The 25781-nt window shown below is 36.5% G+C and overlaps 2 protein-coding genes and 1 long non-coding RNA gene across 3 annotated transcripts; 2 read left to right on the top strand and 1 right to left on the bottom strand.

Moving 5' to 3' along the window:
- Positions 1-810: 810 nt before the first annotated feature.
- On the top strand, positions 811-3741 carry LOC127138458 (pentatricopeptide repeat-containing protein At4g30700). The gene has a single exon (XM_051064910.1). The coding sequence runs from the start codon at positions 850-852 to the stop codon at positions 3199-3201; it is 2352 nt and encodes a 783-aa protein (XP_050920867.1). The 5' UTR covers positions 811-849; the 3' UTR covers positions 3202-3741.
- Positions 3742-4681: 940 nt separating this feature from the next.
- Positions 4682-9466, bottom strand: LOC127138457 (cellulose synthase A catalytic subunit 7 [UDP-forming]). Its single transcript, XM_051064909.1, has 13 exons — positions 9292-9466; positions 9016-9211; positions 8715-8914; positions 8525-8624; positions 8288-8402; positions 7938-8204; positions 7505-7850; positions 7151-7414; positions 6846-7058; positions 6517-6727; positions 6225-6421; positions 5764-6117; positions 4682-5554 (listed from the first exon to the last, which is right to left on the bottom strand). Exons 1-13 carry the CDS (start codon positions 9364-9366, stop codon positions 4973-4975), a joined length of 3120 nt encoding a protein of 1039 aa, XP_050920866.1. The 5' UTR covers positions 9367-9466; the 3' UTR covers positions 4682-4972.
- On the top strand, positions 5521-5923 carry LOC127138459 (uncharacterized). Its single transcript, XR_007808780.1, has 2 exons — positions 5521-5656; positions 5739-5923. It is a non-coding gene; the product is annotated as an uncharacterized LOC127138459 (long non-coding RNA).
- Positions 9467-25781: the final 16315 nt, after the last annotated feature.

The raw sequence follows: 25781 nt of genomic DNA, 5'->3' as shown, positions 1-25781 counted from the left end.
TTCTTAGCATATCTTGTGTAGTAAATTCTCGTCTCTTCGATTGATGCAAACTCCATTCCTTCGTATGGCTCTAAGGGAGGCTCTGTTGGTAGTCTGCTATTGAGAGGATCAATATCAACAACACTTTCAAGCATGTCATCAGAGCTAACTATTTGTTAAAACTCAAGCTTCCATTGCTTTAAATTTTATAAAGTTTCAACAATTAGTAGAAGTTCATAAATTATTCTACTTAAATTTAATATTAAAAGGAAAAAAAACAAGAAAAAATTGGAAACTCAGACAATCATAAAAAAGAAAAAAATATTATTAGTGTAGGGTTTAACCTCATGTATCTAGAGATTTGCAAATATAGTTTGTGAGATAAAATTTGTGAAAGTATAAAGATCAATTTTGAATAGATGGATGGAGTGGGGGAAGAATAATAGATGTAACTGAAGTGAGAAATAAAGGGAGTGAGAGAAAAACGTGGAAGAAAAAAGAGAAAGAGAGTGAGAGAAACGTGAAAGAAAAAAGAGAGAAACATGAAGAAATTGTTATTATTATGATTTAATAATAATAATTATATTTATTTTTAATTACTTGCTTATATATCAAAATGAATAGTTTTAATTGGATGATAGTGTAAAATGGTTTTACACTGACAGTATATTTTAATTAATCTCTATTACTTTTTTTAATGTGAGGTGCATAAAAGAATTCAAAAAAATATACAAATATTAGTGCAGTAAAAAAACGGACAAATGCTTTTGAAAGGTAAATATAAATAAAATAATTGGATCTTAATATTACATTTCTCAACCGTTATAAAAACGTAACTGAAAAACAAACCATAAATGAAAAACTAGTTCAATGATCCTTAGTAGCAGCAGTGGCAAACTTAGCCGCAACACACTAATCTCTCTCATCAACAAAGCTTCCACCTTCCCTCACCTCGCTCAAACCCACGCTCAACTCATTCTCAATGGCTACCGTTTCGACATTTCCACCATCACCAAACTCACTCAAAAACTCTTCCATTTCGGCCACACGCGCCACGCACGCGCCCTCTTCTTCACCGTTCCTAAACCCGACATCTTCCTCTTCAACGTCCTCGTCCGTGGCTTCTCCCTCAATGATTCCCCCTCTTCTTCCATTTCTCTGTACACCCATTTGCGCCGCAACACTGACCTCAACCCCGATAACTTCACTTACGCCTTCGCGGTTGCCGCTTGCTCTAACGAGAACCACTTGATGCTGTTGCATGCTCACTCTATCGTTGATGGGTATGGTTCTAATGTTTTTGTTGGGTCTGCTCTTGTTGACTTGTACTGCAAGTTTTCGAGAGTTGGGTTTGCGAGGAAGGTGTTTGATGGAATGCCTGAGAGGGATACGGTTTTGTGGAACACTATGATTAATGGGTTGGTTAAAAATTGTTGTTATGAGGATTCTGTTGAGGTGTTTGGGGAAATGGTTACGCGAGGTGTGAAGATGGATTCGTCCACTGTGACTGCTGTGCTTCCTGCTGCGGCTGAGTTGCAAGAGTTGGGAGTTGGGATGGGGATTCAGTGTTTGGCTTTGAAATTTGGGTTTCATTTTTATGATTATGTGTTGACTGGTTTGATGACGTTGTATTCTAAATGTGGGGATGTGAATACGGCGAGGTTGTTGTTTGGGATGATTGGTAAGCCGGATTTGATTGCTTATAATGCTATGATTTCTGGGTTTACTTCCAATGGTGAGACTGAATGTTCTGTGAAGCTTTTCAGAGAGCTTCTTGTTTCTGGTGAGAAAGTTAGTTCAAGCACGATAGTTGGATTGATTCCACTGCATTCTCCCTTTGGCCATCTGCATTTGGCTTGCTCTATTCATGGTTTCTGTGTGAAATCTGGTATTATTTTGAACCCGACTGTTTCAACTGCATTTACTGCTATATACAACAAACTCAATGAAATAGATTTGGCTCGCCAGCTGTTTGATGAGTCCACGGAGAAAACCGTGGTTGCTTGGAATGCTATGATTTCGGGTTACACGCAGAATGGTTTGACAGAGACAGCTATCTCTCTTTTTCAGGAAATGATGAAGACTGAATTCACTCCAAATGCAGTCACCATCACAACTATCCTTTCAGCTTGTGCTCAACTAGGATCTCTAAGTTTTGGAAAATGGGTCCATCAGTTGATTAAAAGCAATAATCTTGAGCCAAACATTTATGTCTCAACGGCTCTAATTGACATGTATGCCAAGTGTGGCAACATTTCGGAGGCTTGGCAATTATTTGACTCGATGAGTGAAAAAAATACTGTTACTTGGAATACTATTATTTTTGGTTATGGGCTCCATGGACATGGGCATGAAGCACTTAAACTTTTCAACAAGATGTTGGACTTGGGGTTTAATCCATCTGCTGTCACTTTTCTTTCAGTCTTGTATGCTTGCAGTCATGCTGGCTTAGTAGGAGAAGGAGAGGAAGTTTTTCATACTATGGTCAATAAATATAGGATTGAGCCCTTAACAGAGCACTATGCATGCATGGTGGACATTCTGGGACGATCTGGACAGTTAGAAAAAGCTTTGGGTTTTATAAAGGAAATGCCTGTTGAACCAGGTCCTGCGGTCTGGGGTACATTGCTTGGTGCTTGCATGATTCACAAAGACACGAACATAGCTCGCTTGGCTTCAGAAAGGCTATTTGAACTCGATCCAGGGAGCGTGGGATACTATGTCTTACTTTCTAACATATACTCTGTGGAGAGAAACTTCCCAAAGGCTGCTTCTATAAGACAAGTTGTTAAGAAAAGAAAACTTGCAAAGAGTCCTGGTTGCACTCTAATTGAGGTTAATGGGACTCCCCATGTCTTTGTATCTGGTGACCGTTCTCATTCTCATGCAACAGATATTTATGCAAAGCTGGAGAAGTTAACGGGCAAGATGAAGGAGATGGGGTATCAGTCAGAAACAGCCCCCGCTTTGCATGATGTGGAAGAAGAGGAAAAAGAGCTTGCCTTTAATGTTCATAGTGAGAAGTTAGCCATAGCTTTTGGCCTTATTACGACTGAACCCGGTACCGAGATCAGGATCATCAAGAATCTTCGGGTTTGTTTAGATTGCCACACTGCAACTAAGTTTATATCGAAGATCACAGAAAGATTGATTGTAGTTAGAGATGCTAACAGATTCCACCATTTCAAAGATGGGATTTGTTCTTGTGGTGATTATTGGTGAAGCTGCGCTAATTTATCTTCACCAGTTAAAGTTATATGGGGCAGAAGCATTATCGAACCTTTTGCCTTCATATTAATTTGATCTGGAGTCTGAACCCTCATGTGACCCTCCACTTGAGTGGCACAATATTTCACAGCACTGGTTGAGTAAAGGAAGTTTTATCTATGGTTTTCCTCATTGGGTCCATGGATAATCACAAGCTTGGAGTTATATTTGCAACTAAATGTTTGTTCAAACTGGGACAGGGTAGAGTTGTGCGTTTAAGAAAGTACCATAATTGCAGAAACATCTTTCAGAAAGTGGCATTTTCTTTTTGTGGAGGCTGTTGGTGAAAACACTTGGGGGTGGAAGAATAGGCATCTGAGATTTCATTTTAATAACATGTACACAGCAACTGAGGAAACTGAATGTTTTTTTCCTGATATACTTGACGATACAAACACATTTATTACTTTCTGTACTCAAAATCAGATTTCTGATCCATCTTGCTGTCAAGTATGAATCTATCATTTTATGGATACTGAGATAGTGTCTTGATGATTTCTCATTGTGTTCTTGATTCTTAGCTTTTAACAATGAAAAGAAAATGTTTATATTCACTTTTGTTCCCCTATTATCGTTGAATAATGTACTGACAAGTCATTGTTTAAAATAATAGTAAAACTTAAAATAGAAAAAAAAATTAAACCTTAAAAAATCAGGTCTCCCAAAAAATAAGCATTGTCAGCTCATCATTCAGTGGTGTGGATATTTCGAGAAATTTAAAAATTCGAGGACTATATTTCTAGATTAAAAAATGTGTGAACAAAAATTGTAAATCAGGTCTACTTGGTAACAGAAGGACTATATTTCTATTTTCACTCTAAAAAACATAATATCCTGTCACATGAGGAAACAAAGGAAAGTTAATTTATTAGTTCACTTGTAAAAGACCCCTTTCTATTATCTTCTTCTTTGTATTTACAGGGGCAACAAATCCAGATTCATAAATTATTGGAATCTCGAAGACACTTTTTTTAGGACCAAAAACCCAGACCATTGGCTATCATTAAATTAGTCAAGTAAGTTCTATTTCCTGCCCTGTTTCTTAGTCCAGATTTTAAGGGATCATTCACTGTTACATATTCTTAGTTTGTACTTATTCTTGGCAATCTACTACTACTAGTGCATAACTAAAGATTGTAGAAGAAGAAACAGAAATCCTAGAAAATTCGTAGTTCTTGGAATGTCTAGGGAGAGTAAGAAGCATTGGTAATTCATCAAAGGGTATTGCTAGATTTAATTTGAAATGCTACATCCACAAATATGGTAATGTTTATTTACCTTATCAATTTAACTCATGATTCAACCAACTTGATGCTTTCATGACTGTGCAGAACTAATTGAATGAAGATTCTGTTTCTTTTCATGTTTGTTGCAATTTCTTCATTATGAAATTTATACACATGACTTGAATAAGAGATAATGATCTAGATGCATGTGATAGAAAATTATGATTACATACTAATTTGTAACAATGTATAGGTAAACATGTAGCATTGATTTACTTGACAATCCTTGTTATTTCAACCAAAACACATGATAACACTATGTTATCCACTACATTTACAAAAATGTGAAAACTGCATTTGCACTTCCTAATAATAATCCACTCTTTACTCATTCATTCTTGTGCATCTAATCTTTGTTGATTCACACATCATAAATCTCAATCAAGAATTTACATAAAGATGTTCACCAAAGAATACTGTAGGAAAACAAACCAGTTTTTTTAACAGTTGATTCCACATAGCTTGGTATCAGGTCCCTTAGTTTTGAGCACGAATGGGTCAATTCTTACCCATAGCAAGGAGAAAATGGAAGCCAACAATACGGACCAGATCACAACAATGGTGGGTGTTCGGTTTTGTCGGCCCATCAAACCTTTAAGGAATGGATACAGATGGACAATCACCCAGAAGGAAAAGAAGAGTTTTCCGAATAGAGGTCCCCATGATTGATATCCATTGTTAATGGCATCTGAGATTCCAGCAACAACCCCAACAATATTGATTATCAAGATAGTGGTTGGAGGAATTAGGAGAGTAGTCCACTTAATGGCGTATAATTCTCCGAAGTCCTCATCATCTGTTGCCTTGGCTGTAACAGTGAAGTTGGTGTCAATCCCAGCAAGAACCTTTAGAAGACCTTGTATGACAGCAAAGAGATGTGCTGATACACCACCGATGACCCAGAACTGCTCATTTCTCCACCATTCCTCAATGCTGACACCACTCCATTTTAACTCAAGAATGCCCGTTGCCATGATTGAAGTGAAGAGAGCAACAAAGTACAAACTAGCAAAAGTGCTTATCTGGAGAATGAGTAATCAAAAATCATTTTTATGAGTATAAGAGCTTGGTGTAATTCCTACTACATACATCAGAAGATCACTAACATTCTTGTGCTTATGAAGGTAATATTATGAAATGTCGTAATGTTAGTTATGAAACTTTTAATTATGAAAGCTCATCATGTCTTAACTCATTTCTTAACAGGAAGATGATAGAATAAAAGTGTTACCGGTGGCATGATGAATTTGTCGGTGAGTAAGCAGACAGCAGGAAGAATACAGTAGGCAACTAGAGGTATGGAGGTGAAGGGGTAGATAGTTGTGTTTGCATAGGCAAATCGCTCCAGCCATTTCAGGTTCCCTTCCTTGTGGCCATACCATAAGGGGCAATGATGACTGAAGAAGATCTCAATGGAGCCAAGGGCCCAACGAAGCACCTGGTTGAGCCTATCTGACAAGTTGATGGGAGCCGTACCCTTGAATGCTACTCTCTTTGGCATACAATAAATGGATCTCCAACCACGGCAATGCATCTTAAAGCCTGTTAGAATATCCTCTGTAATAGATCCATAAATCCAACCAAGCTGCTTTCGGAAAACAAAATATCGAATGAGCTGCTTTTCTTATTGCGAACAAACAACTATAGTAAAATATTAACAGAGTCCCTGGGCTGTGCCAATGTTAGTGTTACCTGAAGCCCCCATTCAGTTTTATCTTCGTATCCGCAACTGATTACATGAATGGCTTCTTTAAGCTGGCTTGCTGGACTTGAGGAAGGAGGTACACCACCCTCTTCCATCAAGGTTGAAGTCACGAAAATTGACGACTGCCCAAATGTCTTCTCAAAATTCATCTGGGACATCAGTAATTCTTTATCATCATCCATTCCTATTTGAACATGTGACAGTGATTAGAACAGGTGAACATAAAATCAATCTGTACAACGAGTTAGTGTCAAGATTGGTGATGTAGAAAACTAGAACCTCTTAGGCTTGCAGCCTCTCCATTTGCATCGGTCATTGCATGCTTAACCTTCTTGCGCCTTCCAAAACATGGGCAGCAATCACAGCTGACCATTTTTGGACGCTTGGGACCCTTGGGAGGATTATATCCATATAAAGCTTGCCTTCTAAATACACACCCTGTGCCGACATATACAGGACCCTGAATACCATCTAGACCCTTCATATTAATCTGCCGGAACAGAAAGAAGAGGAATTAGTAATATATATCAGTTTGCACTACTACAAAAACATCAAATCTTCAAAGAAGACCGTGTCGTGGTGATGTTGGCTTTCTTGCAGCGACTTACATCAAAGAAAACTGTGTTCCTATTAGCATAACGATCATTTGTATCAATGCCATCGAATCTTTGAGGAAATTGGACGTAGCAGACCTTCTTCCCTGTTTGGGGGTCCATTAAGAAGCACATGGCCTCTCGGACAGCTTTGCTGTTATTGATATAATGATCACAATCCAAGTTCAGCATGTAAGGAGCATTTGTAAGTACAGCAGAGACTCGAACCTGGAAATTACATAAATTATTAGATGAGTCAAGTAAGTGTGATTTGAATAGACGTCATAAAAATAACAATAGCTGTTCAAGTAAAGCTCTACCAGAGCATTCATGGCACCGGCTTTCTTGTGGTGTTGAAATCCAGGCCTTTTCTCTCTGGATACATAAACAAGGCGAGGAAGCTGGTTTCCTTCACTATCATGACCTCCACTGTGACCAAGAAAGACTTGAATCATACCAGGATGATCTTTAGTATTGTTTCCTGGCCATGGTGTCCCATCCTGCATAATCCACCCTCCTGCAGGAACCTTCTGGGCTTTTGCGACAAGCGCGTTGATCCTAACCTTAAACTCTTCATATTCTCTCTGTCATGCATCAATTAACAAGTGAGTACGCTTTAAACTGTTACCAGAACTCCATGATTTTTCTAACAATTCTAGTAGATTAATACAAACCTTCATAGATCGACGTTCTTTGACAAAAGTGGGCTGCACCTTGTCCTTTAGATAGTCAATTTTCTCAGAAAAATACATCTCTGGTGCGCGGGGTTCTATCAAAAATTTCTTACAGAATGGCACCCACTTCCTAGCAAACTCCGCCGTCTCTGACAAGGCTTCAAATGTACACATCGAAGCTCCATCATCAGAAATGTAGCATGATATCTTATCAATGGGGTAGTCCATTGCCAAGATTGAAAGAACTGTGTTTGCCGTATTCAGAGGAGGTTCCTTCAAGGGATCCACGGTACTGACGAAGACATCCACCGGAGCAAGCATATTGGGTTCACCTTCGCGCTCGTACCTGATAAACAACTTTCTTGTTCAGCGATTTAAATTTTTAATCACCGGGATCTCAATAATCAGGACTCAGGAATGAAGGTCCCTTTACCTGATTGAAAGGCGGTCAAGGTAGGTTTCTCTATCAATAGGATACCATTTGGGAAACTGATCAAGGATCCATGACAAAGCAAACCAGATTTCACATATAATAGAAGTTAGCCATAGTCCCATTGCATCATGAACCGGGTTCATAAGTCTGTATCGGAGGAAGAAGGCGAGAATAACAAGCCGTGCCACGATCACCATCCTATATGGATTGATTTTGCTCGATGCTATCGGTACCTTCCTTGACAGCGGCTGTCTTGCTTCATCTGACCTGCATCAGTTCACATTGCACAGTAACTAACATAAATATCGACCATCAGGAACTGCATTCAAATTTAGTACTGAAAAACATACATGGCTCCATCTAGATCTTCATCAGGTTCAGGTCCCAAATTTCCTTGCTGTAATTTCCAGTCATCCACTCTATCATATGATCCATCTTCTCTCTTTTCATCCCATCCCACACTTCCTGTTTTTATCACAGCACGCCACAGATATTAAATATTTTCCACCATGTTACAAATGAATCAAAAAGAGTGATAAATCTACATTTTCAAAGTCTAAGAACACAAACTATAAACTATATCTTACGAGGATCAGATGTGGAATATGGATGAACTCTTTTATGCAGCGAAGAAGATAACATCTGGTCTCCATAACCATGAGATGAAATTGGAAACTCACCACTCACCTGCATGCATGTAACAAGCAAACTTAGTTTTGTTGAATTACAAATTTTACTGAATCAATAAGATGGATCTAAAAATGGTGTTAATCTTACAGGGCGAGAGCGGCCGCCAGCAATAACAGCTGGGAAGTGTGCATTCTCATCATCTTCAGGACCTCTGCCATAGCTCATCTTCCCATGCAGCATGGCCTCAGCAGAATGATCATGATTGTTCATTTTGTCCTCAATGTTGAATTCATGTTCAATATCGTCCACATCCTCCTCGTCATCATCTCCCTCAACTCGAGGACTCCCTTAACACGATTAATAATTTGTTTAAGTTAATCAACCGATTTAATATCGCAATCATCCAAAACTATATCATGTTAGAGTAAACCTCAATATATAATCCTACCTTTGAGACGCTTGTATCTGGTTTTGCACTGAGGACAGAGTTGTCTCCCCTCCCTTCTTTCATATTCATAGCACGGGCGACACACCGGAAAACCGCACTCATTGCATGCCACAAACAAGTCTCCATCCACAGTGAGTCCAACATCATCACCACATATCTCACAGACTTGACCATCCAAGTTCTTCAAAGGTTTATGCTACATAACACAACAAAAACTGTTACATGAAAACAAACAAACATACAAACAAACAAACATCTCTAGTTAGTTATTGTTACCTCTTCATGGCCATGAATGACAACAAGCTCGTTACGATTATGCGAACCAGCGACTAATCCGGCGCTGGCTTCCATATCTGAGATGAAAAATGGAACAATGTGTGATGAATGTTGAGAACAAGTTAGTGTTTTATGTATGAAAAATATGATGGTATGAAAGAAGGTTTAGGTGTGTTGACACCTAATATGTCCACATAAGTGTTGGTTGCAGGGTCCCCATTGCCTTGAAGCTAAGCTTTCTTCCTTTTTATTCAACCACCATCTCCTTCAATGCTATCATCTCCAACAATCACTTATTTTTCTTTTTTTAGTTTCTTCTATTAATTTTTCTATCTTTCAAAATTGTATACTCTAGCCTCAAAAAGAGACAAAGTTGGTTTTTGAATAATATTTCATTATCGGTTGTTCATACATCAAAATATTAATATTGCAAGCAAACGAAATAAGCAAGCAATAGAGTGTCAGAGTGCCAAACCAAACGTATTCATTACATGACTGTTGACGTGAAAGGGAATTATTTTTGTACGAGATATATGTATAAAAATTACCTTAAAAAAACATAATTAAAAATTACAATAAGAAATTATTTGAACATTATTTTAAAGTTTTTTTTTTGTTATGTTTATGTGCTCTTTATAGTTAGTTGCACAAATTATTATGTAATGCGTCAGTTTAGTTGCTTTGGAAAAAGAAAAAAATCAAAACAATTTTTTTTGGGTACTATTTCTTTATAATAAAATCTAAACTAAATTATCTTTTTAAACATTAAATTTGTTATATTGGTTGAATGATAATTCAATATTTTAGTACTTTGCCTTCGTGATATTATTGTTTATGTATATAAGTGAGTAGTGTGTTTAGTCATTAAGAAACATAACATGTTGTACACAATAGTAGTAGAATAATCATTCTCTATGTAACCGTTAGTGGAATAGTAGTAGAAGTTTATTATTCTCTCTCTCTCAATTGGTATCTAGAGCTCCGATTCAGATCCACAATGAAACACAGGGAAACACAAGTGAACTGTGAGGCGTTGTGTGATTGATTTCATTTTTTGAGTTCATGTTGAATTTCTGAATCGGAATCGTAACAGAATCACATTTCTTGATTCTACGGAATTGAGAAACACTAGTGTTTGGTAAGATCTGAGTGATTTGCACAAGCTTCTAGTGCTCGATGCCAAAAATTGGAATCAATTCAGGTGCGTGTGTTGTTTGACGCTCAAGATGTTCTTGATCTCGTCAACGACAGTTACGTTCCTGTTGCACTTCCAGAAAATGCAATGGATGTGCAGAGGAATGCTCAACGTGATTTGAGGAAGAAGGTGTTGTTCTACATCAATCAGTGCGTATATGTGAACGTGTTTGAGAAAATCGTTGATTCGACAATGGTGAAGGTTGTGTGGGACACACTAGTATGGTGCAACGGCGGTGATGCATCACTGAAGAAGGTAAAGCTTCAGTCTCCATGTAAGCAATATGAGAATCTCAGTATGAAGAACAATGAGAAGGTACCTGACTACATCTCTAGAGTGATTCTGATCACAAATGAGATGGAGTCGTGTGGAGAAACTCTCTCTGATGAAATGATCATTGAGAAGGTACTTAGATCTCTTACTCCCCAGTTTGATTATATTGTGGTAACAATTGAACATTATAAGGATCTTAGCACCATGGGAGTTGAAGAGCTGCAAAGCAATCTAGAGACACAAGAATTGCGTCTGACTGAGAGAAACTCTGAAATGGAGGTAGAGCAGCAGGCTCTGAAAGCAGTTTATGGTAAGACATATCAGAAGCAGTCTTAGTCAGAAGTCAGGAAGAGATCTGATGGTGTTCAAAAGTCAGAAACATCAACTTCTGAAAGGCTGAAGAATGCTCAAAAGGGGAAGGAAAAGTATGACAAGAGGAAAGTCCAGTGCTACTGTTGTAAGAAGTTTGACCACTTAGCTGTTGATTGTTGGTCAAACAAGGAAAAGAAGTCAGAAGAAGCAAATGTAGCCAGATGAGATTATGATGATGAATTTGTGCTATTGATGGCTTCTAAATCTAATGATGTGTATTTGGTCGATTGGTGGTATATGGACACTGGCTGCTCAAATCATCTTACTAGAAATAGGAAATGGCTGGTTGATTTTGACTCAAGAAAGAGGACAAAGATCAGATGTGCTGATGATAAATACCTTAATGCTGAAGATATGGAAAATATCATAGTAGTTTTGAATAATGGTAAAACGACATTGGTTCAGAATGTGTGGTATGTTCCTGACATGAAAAGCAATCTGATGAGTGTAGGTCAATTAATTGAGAAAGGATTTTTAGTTACCATGAAGGATAATCTTTTGAAGCAGTATGACTGTAATCAGAAGCTGATTATGAAGTTAGAACAGGGGAGGAATAGAATATTCAAAGTGAGTGTTAAAACTGCAGACTCTTAATGCCTTAGTGAAAACAAGTATTGTGAAGGAAAGTGAGTTGTGGCACAAAAGATTTGGTCATCTGAACTTCAAAATCTTATAGCATCTGAATTTTCAAAGAAGTTGGTACATGGAATTCTTGTCATTAAGAATCCAGAGAAGTCATGAAATGTGTGCATGAGAGAGAAGTAACAAAAACCGCCATTTACATCTTAAATGCCTCCAAGAGCAAAGCATGCTCTAGGTGTGATGCACTCTGATGCGTGTGAATCATTTCCAGTACCTTCACTTGGAGGGAATAAATACTTTGTGTCATTTGTTGATGAGTTCACAGGGATGATGTGGGTATCCCTTATAAAGTTCAAACATGAGCTGTTTGCTTAATTTAAGAAATTCAAAAATCAAGGCAGAGAATCAGAGTGGTTAGAAGTTGAAAATTCTCAGAACTGGTGGTGGAGGTGAGTATAGCTCTACAAAGTTCAAAAATTTCTATGAGGAGAATGGAATTGAACATGAGGTGACTGCTTCATACATTCCTCAGCACAATGGTCTTGCTGAAAGAAGAAACCAAACTTCGCTTGATATGACAAGGAGAATGTTGAAAGAGAAGAATCTACCTCACACCTTGTGGGGAGAAGCTATTGTCACCTTAGCATATGTGCTCAACAGGTGTCCAACCAAAAATCTGAAGGAAATTGTTCCTCTAGAGAAGTGGAGTTGAGATAAGCTAAGTGTGAGCCATCTGAAGGTGTTTGGTTATGTTTTTTATAAACATGTTTGAGATGCTAAGAGAAGGAAGTTGGATGACAGAAGCAGAGTTATGTTGCTTATAGGGTACCACAATACATGTGCTTATAAGCTCTATTGTCATGTCACTAACAATGTTGAATCCAGTAGAGATATCATTATGAATGAATCATAAGCGTGGGAGTGGAGTAAATCTCAATCCAACTCTGGTGGAGAGTTAACCTCTGAAGATACTTCAGAATCTGAAGGTTCTGAAGATGAGTCAGAATCAGAAAATGACTCTGAAGGTGAGTCTGACTCTGAAGGTGAATCTAATTCTGATCCAGATTTTGATGGTGATTCAGACTTCATGGAGATTCAGACTATGGGAATATTCTAGACTCTAAAGGTGGTCATGCCTCTGAAGGTGGTACTTCTGGGGTTCCGCCATATGATATTATTCCAGTGTCTGAAGGAGATTTTGAACATGTTCAGAAGCCACAAAGAATCAGAAGCATACCAAAAAGATTTGCAGAGTTTGACATGCTACAAGATACTGATATAGACTCTGAAGGGGAAGTCATTCAGTATGCCATGTTAGTAGACTTTGAACCAGTGAGTACAGAAGAAGCTCTCAAGAAGAACGTGTGGCTGAAGGCCATGAAAGAAGAACTTGAGGCTATAGAAAGAAACTAGACTTGAAAGATGGTTGAGCTTCCAAAGAATAAGAAAGACATCGGTGTCAGATGGGTTTTCAAGGTGAAACTAAAGCTATATGGATCAGTTGGAAAACACAAAGCAAGGTTAGTAGCAAGAGGTTTCCTATAGAAACCTGGGTTTGATTACTTTGAAATGTTTTCTCCTGTAGCGAGACATGAGCCAATCAGACTGGTGATTGTAATAAATGCTAACAGGAATTTACCTCTGATACGTTTAGATGTGAAATTTACATTTCTAAATAATCCATTGCAAGAAGAGGTATATATGTCACAACCTATTGGATTTTTGAAAAAGAATCAGGAAGGGATGATGTACAAGTTTCATAAAGCCTTGTATGGACTGAAACAAGCTCCTAGAGCTTGGAATCTGAATATTGATTCATTTTTCAAGCTCCAAGAATTCAGAAAGTGTGAGATGGAGTATGGCATTTATGTTCAGCATAATTCTGAAGGCAATATGATTCTGGTGTGTCTCTGTGTTGATGACATATTGCTAATAGGGAGTTGTGAACATGAGATAGCTAAGTTCAAGAAGGTGCTAATGTATGAGTTTGAGATAACTGATCTAGAAAATATGACATATTTCCTAGGGATGAAGTTTATGTACTCTGAAAATGGTATCATTTTTCATCAGCTGAAATATGAACCTAAGCTTTTGAAGAGATTCAAACTACTAAATTGTGAGGTTGTTGTCACACCGCCAGAAACAAATCACAAACTGGATTATGATTTTAAAGGTGATGATGTAGATGCCACAACTTTCAAGCAGTTGGTTGGATATATGAAGTATTTATGGATATTTGTTTAAGTATTTGGAAGGTCCTATTTCTTGGTGTTCCAAGAAGAAACCAGTTGTTGCTTTGTCAATCTGTGAAACTGAATACATTGCAGGTATTGTGGCTGCATGTCAAGTTGTTCACTACGCCAAAAACTGGAATAGACAACGCACCTTAGAGGGCGCTTTATTACAAAAGCGCACTCTAAAGTGAAGCGAAAAAATAAGGAGCGAACAACTGGAATAGACAGCGCACTTTAGAGGGCGTTTTTGTAATAAAGCGCCCTCTAAGGTGAAGCGAAAAAATAAGGAGGAGATAGAGGGACAATAATACAGGGCGCTTTTTAGAAAGCGCCCTCTAAGGTTACCCTTAGAGGGCGCTTTTAAAAAAGCGCTCTATAAGCCCATGTGCATTTCCAGTTTATAAAGCGCTTTTGGAAAGCCTTAGAGAGCGCTTTCATAAGCGCCCTCTTAGGCCCCCTTTAGAGGGCGCTTTTTTTCCACAAGCGCCCTCTAAGGTCCCCTTTAGTAAACATTAAAATTATAACATACTGCGCGTTTTGTTATTTCACTCTCTGTTATTTTCGTTCTTTTTCACGTTAGGGTTCTCACTGCTACGATTTTCGCTACTTCTAAGGCGTTCTCCTTCCACCTCTGTTAGATCTACGACGTTTCCTCCTTCTATTAATTCGTTGTTAGCTGTTCGATTTTGACACCATAGGTATTTTTCTAATCTTCATATTACTTGGTTTCTCTTCTGACGTTCGCTATTGTTCATTTTTGGTTTCATTTTTCTTAGTTCATACATTTATTGAGTATTCTGATGAATTCCGGAAGTCAAAGGGTCTCATCTTGGTTACTTCGGATGTATCTGCACGTGGAGTTGATTATCCAGATGTTACTCTTGTTGTACAGGTATATTTGGATCTCCTTCCTTGTTTCACTTGTGACTATATTACCAGCATGCTCGTGTCCATATGAATTTCTGTCCTGTTTAACGCATACTCGTAAGGACACTCAATACATACATTTGCTAAAAGTGCAAGCCTTTTTATTATGATTTGCCAAATTATTTAACGCTTTTATTGATTTCAAATTGTCATGTTTCTTCCATTTCTACAATGAACAGGTTGGTCTACCGGCTGATAGAGAACAATATATACATCGACTAGGTAGAACGGGGCGAAGAGGAAAAGAAGGGCAGGGCATACTGCTACTAGCTCCTTGGGAAGAGTTCTTTTTAGCTACTGCAAAAGATTTACCTATTGGGAAAGCTCTGGTCCCTTCAGTTGATCCTGACACTAAGAAAAAGGTATACTTGGATATACAAGGGAGACAATTATTGATTTTCTTCTAATACTTTAGCTAGTTTTTAGACAAACAAACCAATATGTGGAGCAACGATTAGCTACGAGTTTGGCAGGATCGCGGTGTGTCACCATGATTTTGGCAAAAGCTAAATTTTAAAGCTTTAGCAAAATTACAATGCCACCTCGAGTTCATTAAACTCACTGTGATTCCAACGATGCACTTACATTTTAAATTGTTAACAGGTGGAAAGGACTCTATCCAATGTGGAGATGAAAAATAAAGAAGCAGCATATCAGGCATGGCTTGGTTACTACAACTCTAACAAGAAAGTGGGGAAAGATAAGTATAGGTTAGTGGAGCTTGCAAATGAGTTCAGTCCATGCATGGGGCTTGATAGCCCTCCAGCTATTCCTAAGCTTGTCCTTGGCAAGACGGGTCTTAAAAATATCCCTGGTTTACGTTCCAAATAGATTTCCATTCAATTTCTGATAACAGTCTTGTGAAAGAGAGAAATGTTCTTGAATTGAAATGCCCCCACTTATAGTTTGATTTTAAGACTTGAAACTTCTAAATTTCAACTATCATAGTAATTTTTTCTGTATATTTTGTACTTCTAGATGAATTATCATTTAAGAAGTACTGCAGAAACTTCAGTGCCAGATGAATTTGTACTGTAAATCACTGATGCAAACTGTCTAAAATAGATATTCAATCATTAGTTTATGATTTAAAACATATACCTCGAATTGTTTTATATTTTGTGTGTTGAAAAATGATAAGAATATATTTTGATGTTTTTGCTTTGGTCATTCCCATTGTTATTTTATAATATTTTGTGTGTTGAAAAATGATAAGAATATACAGTTTTAGGTGTACTGCTTCAATATACAGGTTGTCTAAAATAAATAAATAAATATAGCGCTTTTTAAAAAAAAAAAATTAAATAACCACCCACTTTAGAGGGCGCTTTCCAAAATAAGCGCCCTCTAAACCCTTTAAATTTCCACTTTAGAGGACGCTTTCCAGTAAAAGCGTCCTCTAAACCCTTAAAAGTTTCCACTTTAGAGGGCGCTTTCCAGTAAAAGCGCCCTCTAAACCCTTAAAAGTTTCCACTTTAGAGGGCGCTTTCTTTAAAAAGCGCCCTCTAAAGTGGCCCTTAAAGGGCTTAAAGAGCCACTTTAGAGAGCGCTTTCACCAGGAAAAAAAGCGCTGTCTTTACCTATGTCAGCGCCAGATTAGAGGGCGCTTTAAAGCGCTGTTATAGGCCAAAAAAAGCGCCCTCTTTTTCCTTATTTGGCGTAGTGGTTATACTTTTGAATTTACTGCAGGATCTAAAAATCAAGGTAAACAAGCCTCTGAAGTTGATGATTGATAACAAGTTTGCAGTCAATCTTGCCAAGAATCCAATGATGCATGGGAGAAGCAAACGTATTGAGACTAAGTATCATTTTCTAAGAAGTCAGGTTCATAATGGAGTGCTAGGAGTTATGCACTGTAGCACCTAGAAGCAGTTGGCAGATGTTCTGAAGAAAGCGATCAAGACTGATCAATTTTTCCACTTGAGGGATGAAATTTGTGTTATTAGTTTTAATTAGTTAAATCTTGAATTAAGGGATGATGTTGAAGAGTAATTCAAAATTTTAGTATTTCGTCTATGTGGCATTATTGTTTGTGTATATAAGTGAGTAATGTGCTTAGCCATTAAGAAACGTAACAAGTTGTAGCAAATAGTAGTAGAGTAACAATTCTCTGTATAACCATTAGTAGAATAATAGTGGAAGTTTGTTAAAGTTTTTTATTCTCTCTCTCTTGTCTCTCTTCTCTCTCTTTCTTCATCTTCATCTTCTTCACCTTGTTGTGCACCAACAATACTATATATATATATATATATATATATATATATATATATATATATATATATATATATATATATATATATATATATAAAGAATACTAATTTTATCCACACAAAAAAAAGATAACACTACAAGTATTTTGTTATTAATAAATAAAACAAAAATATCTAACAGAATAATTTAGATCTTGGAGGATGGTTAATTTTAAATAATGTGAAACTAAAACCAATACTGGAACTAAGGAATACTCCCTCCTTTTTTATTATGTCATTTTTTATATAAAAAAAAGTTATTAAATTATAAACCATTTTACAATATCAAAGAATTATTAATGTATTTTTGAAATTTTATATTTTCCATAATATTAATGATGACTAATTTTATAAATCTTTCATAATTTTTCTTTTCCATTCAACAGTAATTATTTTTTTTAATGTGAGAAACTGTTAAAATAATTTATAATAAAAAAATGGAGGTAATATTTGTGAGATATAATTTATTTTTATTTGAGTTGTATTTAGAGTTCAATTTCACTTGCATTTGAATGTCATTTAGGTTATGATAGTATATAAGCTAAAGTTTTGTTTTGTGAAACAATAACAGTCTCTGAATTATAATAGATTTTCAAATTCAGTAATAGAAAGTTAGTTATAATTTTTCTCCCTCTTCCATCTTTATCATCTTCATCTTCTTCATCTTGTGTACCAATAATTGTTATCTAGAGCTCTGATTTAGATCCACTTAAAACACCAAGGAGAACACGAGTGAATGTGAGGTGTGTGTGATTGATTTCGATTAGGAAATTCACAGTGAATTGAAGTTCGAAATCGTAACAAAAACACATTCCTTGATTCCGAGAGATTGGAAAATACAAGTGTTTGATGAGATCTGAGTGAATTCTTGCACAAGATGGAAGATAAATGGGGAAACGGTAGCTTGAATATGAAGCTTCGATTATTTTATGGAAAGAACTAGAATCGATGGATGATTCATATGAGCGTGTTGTTTGGTGTTCAAGATGTTCTTGATCTCGTCAATGACGGTTATGCAGTTGTTGAGCCAGATGCAACTGAAGCACAAAGGAAAATGCATAGAGAGATGAGGAAGAAGCATACGAAAGCTATGTTCTACATCCATCAGTCTGTGGATCTGAATGTGTTTGAGAATGTCACTGATTCAATAACAACAAAGGTTGTGTGGAATACACTGGTACGATGCTATGGAGGTGACACATCAATGAAGAAGGTGAAACTTTAGTCTCTATGTAAGAGGTATGAGAATCTCAACATGAAGAACAATGAGAAGGCACCATATTACATCTCTAGAGTGATTCTGGTCACAAATGAGATGAAATCTTATGGAGAGACTCTCTTTGAACAAGTAGTCATTAAAAAGGTACTGATATCACTTACTCCTCAGTTTGATTACATTATTGTAGCAATTGAACACTCTAAGGACCTTAGCACCATGAAAATTGAAGAGATGCAAAGCAGTCTATAGGCACATTAGTTGCGTCTGACTGGGAGAAACTCTGAAAGAGAGGTAAAGTAGGCTCTGAAAGCATCTTTTGGTAAGAAGAATCAGAAGCAGTCTTAGTCAGAGACCAAGAAGAGACATGGTGGTGATTATCAGAAGTCATAAGTCTTCAAATCTGATAAGAAGAAACATCAAAAGGGAAATGAGAAGTTTGACAAGAAGAAGGTTTAATGTTATTGTTGTAAGAAGTTTGATCACTTTGTTATTAAGTATTGGTCAAATAAGGAAAGAAATTCAGAAGAAGCAAAAATAGTCAGAGGAGAGTCTGATGATGAACTTGTACTATTGATGACTTCTGAATCTGATGGTGGATATTTAGTAGGCTGGTGGTATATGGACATTGGTTTCTCAGATCACCTAACTAGAAACAAACAATAGCTGATTAATTTTGACTCTGGAAAGAGGACAAAAATCAGATGTGTTGATGATAAGTATCTGAATGCTAAAGGAATGCAAAATGTCAAGGTCTGGGTGAAGAATGGAAAAATTGTTCTGATCAAGGATGTTTGGTGTGTTCCTGACATGAAGAGCAATCTGACGAGTGTAGGTCAGCTAATTGAGAAAGGTTTCTCGGTTACTATGAAAGACAATCTCTTCAAGTTGCATGATTCTGATCAGAAGATGATCATGTAGTCTGAACATGGAAACAACATAACATTCAAGGTGAATATGGAAACAACTAAAACTAAATGCCTTAGTGCAAAAGGTACTGATGGTGACAGTGAGTTGTGGTACAAGAGATCGGGGCATCTGAATTTCAGAAGCTTAGGACATCTGATTTTTAAGAAGCCGGTACATGATATTCCTAAGATTGTGAAGCCTAAGAAGTCATGTGAGATATGCATGAAAGGTAAGCCACCTAGATTTCCATTTGCATTAGAAGTGGCTCAAAGAGAAAAATATGCTTTGAGAGTAGTGCATTATGGTGTGTGTGGATCATTTGAAGTACTTTCACTTGGAGGAAACAAGTAACTTGTGTCATTTATGGATGTGTTCACAAGAATGACATGGGTAGCATCAAATATAAGCATGAGGTGTTTGTTGAGTTTCAGAAGTTCAAGGTGAAGGCTGAAAAACATAGTGGTCAGAAGCTGAAAATCCTCATAACTGATGGTAGATGTGAGTACAACTCTACAGAGTTCAGAAGGTTTTGTGAAGAGAATGGAATTGAGCATGAGGTTATTGCTCCATATACTCTTCAACACAATGGTCTTGCTGAAAAAAGAAACATAAATTTGCTTGATATGACAAGGAGCATGTTGAAGGAGAAGAAGCTCCATCACACCTTATGGGGAGAAGTTGTTGCCACTGCAACATATGTGCTTGTCATACCGTAAAATTGTTTTCCTTCTTTCATCTGCACCGGCATAGCATGTTCATTCCATTTGACCATACATTTCATCATTCATTTCATTACATCATTCAGATTGATGAATAGTCCAAAAGTTGATTGTTTACGGTTAACTCTCTGTTCATAATTCATTTGTGTCATTATAATTCATCTAACATATTTTGGAATAAAAGTAAAAAAAAAGTCAAAGTTTTACACAGCTAACTGTTGTTGTTAATTCATGTGCAATTGGTTCAAAATTCACTTGCATTTTTTGCATTTTTTATTTTTCTTACCATCTTATATGAAGAAGTGATTAAACTTACATTTGCATTTCAAATATTAAATTTGCCTTGTTTTAATAAAATTATAGTGTAAGAAAATAAGATAAAAGAATTTACATTTTTATTAGTCAATTCAAATGCTTTTTCATTACGCCCAAAGTGCATTGACCCACGTGAAATATATATTTGGGTTGATTGTGTGGAGTTATATCAACAAAATCCTGAATAATTTGTCAAATTGAGCGTAAGGCCGGTCAATTTATTCTTTCTAATCCAAGTTGTACTGATGAAAATGATGATGATGTATCTACATCTAAGAAGGCTCGTATAGTGTGGTCAGTAGGACTGCATCAAGAATTTGTCAGTATTGTGAATCAACTAGGGCTTGACATGGTTGTGTCAAAGAGAATACTTGAATTGATGAATGTTAAATGGCTTGGCACCGTTACAACTTCAGCATGACAGGCTGCTAACAATTTTTAGCAATTTTTATTATTATTTTATTATTAGAAAATATTAGGCATTAACCTTTAGTTGAATTAATCAGATGAAAATTCTAATTAATCTAAATAAATTAAATAAAGGTAGGAATGAACTGTAATGATGAAGTTGAAGGTGATAAAAAAAGAAGCAATCAAACACTCAAAACCTGGTCTTCCCAAGTGTAAGTCTTTGGTAGATTTTCATTCAATTTTTCAAAACACTTTCTTCAAGAATTTAGCTATGAATTATGATGACAATGGAGACAGTGAAGTCACCTCTCTCCCGAACCCAAAATAAAGTCTTAAACATGAAGTGATTGAATTTGATGAGATTTCACTTTTCAGATTCTAGGGTTTTCTTTAGTTGGTTTTTTTTTATAATGAACTCAATATTAATCGTTTATGCATATCTATTTTGTACTAAATATTAAAAAGAAATATACATATTTTGTGTGTGGTATTTTTCTTTCCAATTTTATATGCATAAACGATTCATATAAAATCCACCTTAAAAATAAGACAAACTTTCTTAGACCTCTTGGCCAATTCTATCACCTCATTGAAAACCGCTATTCCATTAACCAACATTCTCAAAATATATGCTTCTCAGATTTGGTCTTAATGAGAAGTAAAGGGCTTGGATGGGAGATTTTGTGTTTGGTAGTAACCTTGCGGTTTTATTTAATGGATGTTCAACTTAAGAGATTAGTATGCAAAGGGGCTTGAATCAAAGGGATCTATTAGCTCATTTCTTTTTTTTCTGCTTGTGACTGAGGGGCTTAGTGGCTTACTTACTAAAATTGAGGAGATTGGTCTTTACTCTAGTTTTAGGGTGGGTTTATCTAATTTGGTGGTATATGGTCTTCAATAAGAAGATGATACACTTCTTGTGGCGGGTCATACTCTTGAAAATCTTTAGAATATTAAGGTGATTCAAGAGGGTTTGAGTCGACTTCGAGTTAATTTTTTTAAGAGCGGTCTTATAGAGGTTAGTGTGGACTTTGTCTTCCTAACTTCTTCAGGTGATTTCCTTAACTGTGAGATTAAAAAACTTCCTTTTAAGTATCTTGGGTTGCAGGTAAGGGTTAATCGTAGATTGGAATCTACTTTAGACCCTTTAGTCAATTTGATGACCAAAAGGCTTCATTCTTGAAAGCACAAATATGTTAGTTTGGTAGGTATGGTGATTCTTGATTATATGTTTAATGTTATTCTCATCTTCATTTTGTCCTTTTTTCAAGATGCTTGTAAAGGTTTGGAAAAAGTTTATTAGGTTATAGAGAAGGTTTCTTTGGGAGGATAAATGGGGGTCTAGAATTTCTTGGATTGAGTAGGATAATATTTGTAAGTCTAAGAGTAAAAGGGAGGGTTAGGAGTTAAGGATCTCTGGCTAGTTAATATATCCCTTTTGGTTAAGTAGAGATGGAGGCTTCTTACGGGTGTTTTAGACATGTGGTATGGTATTATTGTAGCTAGGTATAGTTCTTTAATCCTTTTCTCTTTTAGAGGGGGGGAGTATTAATATTTCAACCCACTTCAATTTTGTAAAAAGGTGTCTCTTCTTAGGTCCAAAAAGGATGACCATTGTGATTGATTTTCTGATGGTATCCTTAGGAAAGTAGCGGCGGGCCTCCATACTTCCTTCTAGAAGCACCCATAGTTAGGATGCATTCCCCTAAAGTTCAAGTTCTCTGGCCTATTTTCTAACTCCATTTAATTAGATGGGTTGGTGAGAGATCGGTGAGGTGGATAATAAGGGTCCGATTTGGGATCTCTTGTGGAGAAGACCTTTTTTTTATAGAGCTATATGTGTTTTAATATATTCACTTTATGCTTCAAGATTTTTTTCTCTCTTGGGAGAAAGATAATTTGACCTGAAAGCATACAAGAGAGGACTTTTTTTGTTGCCTTTGTCTATCATGTTTTGTTTGTTGGTTCCTTCCCGTCTCTTACGACTGAGAATTTGATATTTCTCCTTAACTGGGATAAGTGTGCTCCTCATAAAGTGTTTGTCTTTTGTTAATAACTTTTTCAGGATAGATTCCCTTATAGAAAGAAATCGTATAAAAGGGGATGATTATTGATCATAGTGGGATCTCTTTTCCTTTTTGTAGGGATTCGATGGAGTCGATTTCCAATCTCTTTGTCTCTTACGAGTTAGTATTTTTGTGTGGTATAGGATCTTCTAGTGGTTGGGTTGGCATGTGGTTCTTCTTAGTAACCATGGGATTTTTTGAGTTTTTCCTTTCTTTAGATGGTAGCGCCAAGTCTATGGATGATTTTGTTATGATCCGACACACTATAGTCTAGACCATTTGGAGAACCCGTAAAGATGTCATTTTTAATGATGTTATAAAAAATGTGAAAAAAGTAGAGGATACATATATTTTTTGCTTGAAAACGATTTTTAGGTAGATCATGAGTGAATTCATGCGCATACTCTAACTGCCTTCAAAATTATATCATTTACCTAAATCAATAATGGATCGAGTGTTTGTCTTGATTCTGATGTAGATTTTAGTTTGTGGTATTGTCCTTCTCTTTGTGGGTTTTGATATATTGATGGTGGTTCTAACAGTATGAGCTCTAACCTAATCCTATGGGGTTGGTATTTAACTACTTTGGTAATTTTCCTTATCTATTCTGTTCGGTTTGTTGTTATCTTATTTGAAATTTTTGTCTTGTTAATTTTGTATTTGTATTCATGATAGTCCTTTAGGCACTTCATGTGATTTGTTGGAAATCCCCCAAAACCTATGGAAAATTTCAATCAATCTTGATGAACAAGATTGTTATTACACACACAATAGCAATGAAAAGAAAGGAACAATTGAGAAAGAGAGAGTGTATAGAACGATGAAGGGGAAGAGTAATATAATTCTGCAGAGTTTCTCTCTGCCCACAAACTGTGGAAAACTTCTTATTCACTTTGCAACTGCAAAATACTGTGAATACAATATTATGAATGCTCTATTCACTTCTATTACAAAAAAAGGGTTACTCCCTCTATTTATAGATTTAGGTTAACTTGGACCTCAAGCCAAATCCCAAAATTATAAAAGCCCAAAATAGCTAACACTACTCAACACACTGGGTGGTTCGACACTTCCTTGCTTCTGTTGAGCAACCTGCTTCGACAGAAGGAATTATAATTCAACACACCACCTAATTTATTTTGTCTAAGCTATCTACATTCATCATGGCTCTTAGTCTTCTAAACACTTCGACCTGCACTCCCTTCGTCATGATGTTTGTAATCTGATTCTCAGTTCTGCAGTGTTCCACATTCATCTTCCCATCTGCTACCTACTCTCGAAGATAATGGAACCTCATCTCGATGTGCTTGCTTCGACCATGTGCTATCGAATTCTTCGCCAGATTGATAGTTGACATGCTGTCGATCTTCATGGTAATTGCTCCATGACTCTTCGATGTTATTTCTTCGACCAGATTCACCATCCATGTTGCTTGACATGCACAAAGAGAAACAGCTATGTATTTTGCTTTGCATGACGATAATGCCACTACTGGCTCCTTTCTCGAACTCCAAGCAACTGGTGCACCACCTAGCATAAACACACAACCAGCTGTGGATTTTTGATCCTCAGCATCACCACACCAACTTGAGTCGGTGTATCCCACTAATTTGCATTCTTTTCCTTCATCAGCTGCAGAAAACAAAATTCCATAGTCGAGAGTTCCTTTCAGATACCTTAGTATCCTTTTCGCCGCTACTAGATGTGATACCTTTGGCTTCTACATGAACCTACTCACCATACCTACACTGTATGCTAAGTCAGGCCTTGTGTGACAAAGGTATCAAAGTGACCTAATAAGTCTTCTATATTGGGTTGGATCGACATTGTAACACCCCTTTTTATACCCCAAAAATACTTAACATATAATCAGAGTGGATAAGCACGCATATAAACAAAAGGGCGTCACATTGACGTTTTAAAAAAACTAAAAGCTTTCAGAAACCAACATCATTCATCATCAATATACAATACACCTGGTCATTTAAATAACACATTTCAAATATCATGAATATACAAGAATATGCATTCGCAGCGGAAAATAATGAACACTCATGTATTTCATAAAATGATTCATGTCCCATACCATGATCATCTCTCAATAATCTCCTCAAGATAAAATAAAACCATATCCAGAATATTTGGCACTATGGCCTCTCAAACAGCAAATTGCAAATAAACATGTTCACAAGTAATAACATAATACATATCCAAATAAGACATGAGTTCAAAACTATTAATCTACCCAGTGTTACATGACCAGAGCATTGACTCACTACCTAGTCTCTAAATCAAAACACAGAAACTCTCCGGCTAAATCTCGAGTGAGCTACCTTCCACTTATTTCAGCAATACTACTCTTGAGTATCTGCACGATGCCCATGTAAAGGCAACATTCAAACAGAAGGGTGAGAATTCGAATCATTATGAAGAAGTATAATAAAGTACAATGATTAAATCAACAATTAAAGGAATTCATCACACCTTGTATAACCATGTAAATAATACTAACCAATATTTATTTCACATGTTTCAAGCATACATCACAACTCAAGGAGTATAATATTAAAATCCAATGCTATATTCCCAAATATACACGTAACTATAATTATCACATAATCACATATTTTACCAAGTTATGTATCCAAACGTCACCAAATTCAATTACCATATCTCATACACACATAATAATCACATCAATCCATATATTCAATTATCACATAACTCTAATGTGACTCAATGCAAGACATGTGACTCTATGCATGTGGTACCGCAATGTGAACCCAGCGTTTCACCGCTTTCCGATTCAATATCTAGAATCCAAGCCACGCTTCCAATCCAGACAAGATCAAAGCCACTACGCCTATTTCCAATTAAGGATCAACGTTTTCTACGCCTATTTCCAGTTAAGGATCAACGTCTATTACCATGTGAACCCACAGTTTCACCGCTTCCACCATAAAGTCGACCATGCCATAAATGAATGTACAAATACCAATAATATATGCAATTAAGATCATCT

This window comes from Lathyrus oleraceus, chromosome 4 (assembly GCF_024323335.1).
Source record: "Lathyrus oleraceus cultivar Zhongwan6 chromosome 4, CAAS_Psat_ZW6_1.0, whole genome shotgun sequence".
NCBI classification, from domain to species: Eukaryota; Viridiplantae; Streptophyta; class Magnoliopsida; order Fabales; family Fabaceae; genus Lathyrus; species Lathyrus oleraceus.
The sequence above is the reverse complement of the archived record's forward strand: the minus strand, read 5'-3'. Positions and strand labels throughout refer to the sequence as shown.

Bases quoted from the DNA above. Each gene is read 5' to 3' on its own strand.
- LOC127138458 (XM_051064910.1), top strand. From the start codon at position 850: ATGATCCTTAGTAGCAGCAGTGGCAAACTTAGCCGCAACACACTAATC.
- LOC127138457 (XM_051064909.1), bottom strand. From the start codon at position 9,366: ATGGAAGCCAGCGCCGGATTAGTCGCTGGTTCGCATAATCGTAACGAG. The intron at 8,915-9,015 runs GTAGGATTATAT...AATCGTGTTAAG, and splicing joins CAGATACAAGCGTCTCAAAG to GGAGTCCTCGAGTTGAGGGA. The intron at 6,728-6,845 runs GTAAGTCGCTGC...CTGTTCCGGCAG, and splicing joins GGAACACAGTTTTCTTTGAT to ATTAATATGAAGGGTCTAGA.